Source organism: Hipposideros armiger, unplaced genomic scaffold, assembly GCF_001890085.2.
Source record: "Hipposideros armiger isolate ML-2016 unplaced genomic scaffold, ASM189008v1 scaffold_168, whole genome shotgun sequence".
In the NCBI taxonomy this organism is placed as follows: domain Eukaryota; kingdom Metazoa; phylum Chordata; class Mammalia; order Chiroptera; family Hipposideridae; genus Hipposideros; species Hipposideros armiger.
The window spans coordinates 2,501,896-2,507,256 of NW_017731518.1; the positions used below are offsets into that span (position 1 = coordinate 2,501,896).

The 5,361-nt window shown below is 40.2% G+C and overlaps 1 protein-coding gene across 1 annotated transcript in view; it reads right to left on the minus strand.

Moving 5' to 3' along the window:
• The window catches only part of DRAM1 (DNA damage regulated autophagy modulator 1), a 58,185-nt gene that overhangs the window by 37,214 nt on the left and 15,610 nt on the right, over window positions 1-5,361 (minus strand). Inside the window, exon 2 of the mRNA XM_019651862.1 lies at window positions 181-248. Coding sequence (XP_019507407.1) covers window positions 181-248 — 68 coding nt within the window. The remainder of the gene's footprint in view (window positions 1-180; window positions 249-5,361) is intronic.

Sequence of the window (5,361 nt, forward strand, 5' to 3'; positions counted from 1 at the left end):
GACAGCAACTTGTCTGTTCCCCTTCCCCCAATTTCCCAGGGCTGTTCCCATCCCCCAATTACCCAATAAAAAAATATTTAACAAAAAGAAAAATTATACACAAACTGTAAATGACACATTTCACTTCACTGGAGATTATGAATTTTTTAAAATTTATTTATAATAATCATATGTACTTACCAAGAAATGCAGAGAAGTTTATCATAAATCCAAAAATACCACTCTCCGGGGGTGTTGTTCCTGTATCACTGAGAAAGAGAAGACATATCCAAATTATGAAAAAGGAATTCAATTCAGACCTCTGGGCAGGAATGTAATTGGCAGGTTTTTATATTGTGTTTCTTCTGGGTGTTTAGTCACTTTTAATTCCAAAGATTTGGCCTGATTTTGTCTTAAAGTGTTCTCATTTTGGCTCTGAAAAATCTAAAATTCATTTTTCTACCATAAAAGATCACTTTTTTTTTTCATTTAAAAGGCTAGGAAGGGCCGGCCGAGTGGCTCAGTTGGTTAAGAGCTCACTCAAGAGTTTGAGCTCTGAGCAACAGCGGTTCGATGCCTGGCCTGAGCTGAGCTGCTGCTAAGCTGCCAATAGGTAGCAGAATGGCTCAGGTAAAAAAAATAAACTAAAGTATATAAAAGGCTAGGAAATGCTTAAAGTGAATGGTGGTGGTGGTTTCTGAAATGATCACGCTCAATAAACTTGATTGATCTGTGTCCATTCTTTGTGAAGACTTGAGTGTGACTATTTCAGGGGCAAAAAATGGGCCTAAAATCACATTTGAAAAATCTGCTATTGGGATGTTAAATACACATACACACATTTAAATTTTTTTAACAATTTGATTTATGCACAAATTTACACTGCTGAAAATATAATGAAGAAAACCTGAGCAATATTATTGATGCCTATCATTACTTTATGGTAACAATATTGAGGATATATTAATTGTGATAAATTATTTTAACAAAAAAATGTTTCTATAAAATATTTTTTAGGTGCAGTCTATCAATTCATTAATTGAATGAGCTGAAAAGTAGAGTTTGAAGGCTCTGTTTTGCCAAGGCTTGAATTTTTACATTTTCAAGCTGTTCACATAAAGCAACAGTTTAAAACTGATGGCAAAAGAGCTCCCAACATGAAACAACTTGTACCCATCTTGAGTGTTCCCGCGTTTTAAAACACAGCTCAGTAATTTAAGTATTGAAAAACCAATCGCGTTGAAAAAGGCATACTTCAAAGTGTTTGAAGAATCCCACAAGCAGCCTGTGTTTGCGGAAAGCAGGGACCTTTCAGTTTTGTGAACACTTAATACCTGAAGAATATAAAGAGGTTAATATTCCCCCTTACAACAAATGCCTCTAATCGCAAGTATTTCAATCTCAGCGTCACTTGTACCTGTACGAATGTGAAGTGTTCAGAATTTGACATTACCATGTTTGCTACAAAGTAACCATTTTTCTCACTGAAGGAATGTTGGGGTGGAGAAGGCTGCCTGAGGTGGGCCAGTGCCCTTCTGAGGGCAACACAGAGCTGAGTGGGCGACAAGGAGGGGCCTGGAACCAGGAATGAGAAGGTAGAGCATGCGCATACCCTTCGGCAACACTTTTGCCAGGAAATTCATTCTCACAGGAAAATCAAGCCTTCTAGTCTTGCCCCCAGGATATAAAAAAGCAGCAACCTGGTGACCCATGGAAGATGGCTTGTTACCACAGGTCTAGGATAATCTGCCACATGCCAGAAAGATTATTTGCTTGTTCACGGAGAAAGAGAAGGAAATGGAAGAATGAGGATATTTAGGAGGATAGGTAGTTGGGGGTTGGGGGTGGAACTAAGGTGATCTAATAGATGAGAAGACCAGACTCGGGAACTATCTGTCTGTTCACAGCAAACCAAGACATATGCCAAGGGCCCAGATGCACAGTCCATTTAACATCAAACATGCAATCTGAAAGCTCAGAATTTGGGGATGGTATTTTATTCTTGTTCATCAGTACATGAAACACAATACAGTCAGAATCAAAAGTGCTTTGCCAATAGCCATCCATATGTGTGGTTTTTTTTATGAATATCAGTACTTGCAAAAAAAAAACAAAACTGACCTAATAGATACCAACTTATTGAACATTTACTATGTACCAGGTAGTATTAGGTACTTACCATACATCATTTCATGTCATACTCAGAACACTGAAGTGGGTCCTTTATCAACCTCATTTTACTAAGGAGAAAACTGGGCATTAGAGAACGTGAATACCTCGTTCAAGGACACAGAGCTATTACATAGCAAAATCTGTATTCCAATCCAGATGTCGGACTCGCTAACCTTTCTGCCTTCACTGTGCTCTACCAGCAGGCAAAGAAAAAAGCAATTAGAAAAAAGATTAGGATTGGGGTGGAGAACAAACAGGGATGTGCTGCTGGTAAATGCTGAACAACCAGCTCCAGAGGGAGCCTTACATGCAGCTTAGGCCAATTTCCATGGTATTGGACATATCCCAACACGTCAAAATTCAAGCTACCAAAACGTAGGTCACTGAACATGGAGTTAGGAAGCAACGCACACAGTTGGCTCTCAGGAGCAGACACCAGCGGGCTCCAGCAGACCCTGGCACATGAGCCATGATGGTAACAAGAAGGGATTATCATATCACACCTCTGCTGTATACCAGGAAGGTGTTGAGTAGGCAAGACCTCATAGCTTCTCAAATGCTGTAACTTAATTGTAAACGTCTTTAAGAAACATTCATTGCCACGGTAAATCTGATTTTCCTTCAGAATTGCTGACTGTACACCCCACCATCAATGCATGAGTACCAATGGGCCTATTTTCCTATACTTGGCACTAAAACACAGGCAGTATTAAAACTACAAAAAATGGGGCCGGCTGAGTGGCGTGATGGTTANTGGGCCAGTGAAGCAATGTCCTCCACAACTAGACTGAAGAACAAAAACGACAGCAACTTGTCTGTTCCCCTTCCCCCAATTCCTCAGGGCTGTTCCCATCCCCCAATTCCTTAATAAAAAAAAAAAACTATACACAATTAAAATGCTGAGAAGTATCTCCGAACTGTTCCAAGACTGTAGCAATTTATACTTCCACAGCAGAGTTGGAAAGCAATTCTATATGCCCTTGCCTTTTTAATTATTGCCAATCTAATGAATGAAAAATGGCAACCTATTGTCTTTAATCTGCATTACTCTGATCAGTTAGTGAGACTGAGAAACTTTTGGTATGTCTACTGGTCATCTGCATTTCTTGTTTTGAAAATTACATGTCTATATTTTTTTCTTTTAAGTTTGTCTATTCATTTTTAATTTGTAGTTGCTCTTTATACATTATGTGCCTTACTCCATTGTCTGTTATAAATATTACAAATTTTCTTCTGGTCTGTTGTTTGTCTTTAACTGTATCTCTTGTATCTTCCATCACTTAGAAGCTTTAATGTTCTATCTACCCATATCTATCAATTCTTTCCTAGCTAGCTTCTGATTTTTGTGTATGCTTAGATAAAGTTCTTCATCTTAAGTTTTTAAAAACACTTTCCTATAATTTAATCCTCTTATAGTTTTGCTTTTCATGTTTAGTTCTTTAGTTGCCTTTGGTTTTTGTGAATGTTTGGTTTTTGTTCTGTTACTGTTGTGGCCCCAGCACTAGACACCAGAGCCTGTCACATAGTAGGCACTTAGTAAATGAATGTTGAATAAATGAACAGGTATCAAAAATTTTAGATCCATATTTCCTTTAACTCAGCAACTTTAAAGAAAAACACATATATATGCAAAGGTATGTTTAAAAGTATATTCACTTTAGCATTGTAAATTGCAAAATCAGAAATAGCCTAAATGTTCAACAATAGGGGACTGATTAAATAAATTATAATACATCCATGAAATGGGTCTCATGCATGTGTTAAAAGGATAAAGTAGAGGGCCGGCCAAGTGGCTCAGTTGATTAAGAGCTTGCTCAAGAGTTTGAGCTCTGAGCAACAGCAGTTCAAGTCCCGGCCCAAGCTGAGCTGCTGTTAAGCTGCCAACAGGTGGCAGGATGGCTCAGCTAAAAAGGAAAAAAAAAAAAAAAGGACAAAGTAGATTTCTATGTATTGAAATAGTGTCATGGCCATAATATTTTTGCTGAATTGTAAAAAGCAGGCTAAAAGCTAATCATTGATCATAGATTATTTTAAACAAAGACATTCATATCAGATTCTGCCCTGCCGAGAAACAAAAAGCCATATTTATCACTTGCTAGTGATCAAGGATGGTAAGAAGGCACTCAGATTGAGAGACTATTTCTACTTCCTCTTGCACACTTCTAAAACTTTGGGAAGAGAAGACCACAAATGGGTGACAGGGTGAAACATTCTCTCTACCAAGTAGAATGAACAAATTCCAAAGGTGCCAGGTCAGGAAGTAGGGTTTCCGGCAACTCTGTCCCTTCCCACCGTATACCAGTAGAGAGGGACAAAAGTGCTAGTTACAGGATAGGCCTCAGGCAAACCCCTGATTGTTTCAGAGGGTAGGGGTGTATGGAAGGACTAAGAAAGAGCCCTGCATCTTACATCTGTGCGCCTGGCTCACTGTTTCGTATACCGAGCTTTTCAGTCATTACATTAATTGGCTCATGGGAGGCTTTATCCTACCAACCGCATCTCAGGTGCACTTGAGGAATTGAAAAGAAAAGCCATACCTGAGTTGGAGACAACTTCCCTGCTTCGCCTTCCCCCCTAACAGGTGAGACAACCCCAGTCCATGCAAGCTTTAGTGATTATCTAAGTCCCCTAGAGTGCTTGTTCATAACATATGTTCTCAGGGCCCATTCTCAGAGATCCTCATGGAGTAGCTCTGCAGTGCGGCCCTGAAATATGAATTTTAACCAGCACCCCAGATGATTTTCATGTAAGCTGCCTTCAGAACACATGCTGAGAAACATTAGTTTATACATGAGGTGTCTTTGGTTTACACAAACGTATTGGCTATAAAACACAAGTTAAAAAAATCAAATTATAGGGCCAGCCGAGTGGCACATTGGTTAAGAGTTGGCTTCGGACGCCAGCTCTGAGCAGCAGAGCCCCGGTTCAGATCCCACATGAGGGCCAGTGATGCTGCGCCCTCTACAGCGAAGATGGTGAACACAGCTCCACCTGGAGCTGGGCTGCCGTGAGTCGCTGGCTGCGGCGTAGGCTGCAGTGGGGCTAGCTGGCAGCGGGCATGAGCTGCCGTGTGCCACCGTGAGTGGCCATCCAATGGCCAGTGAGTGATTACCTCACCCGGGAAGAGCACAAGGATAATACCAACATGGGTCAGTGAAGCAACGTCCTCCACAACTAGACTGAAGAACAAAATGACAGCAACTTGTCTGT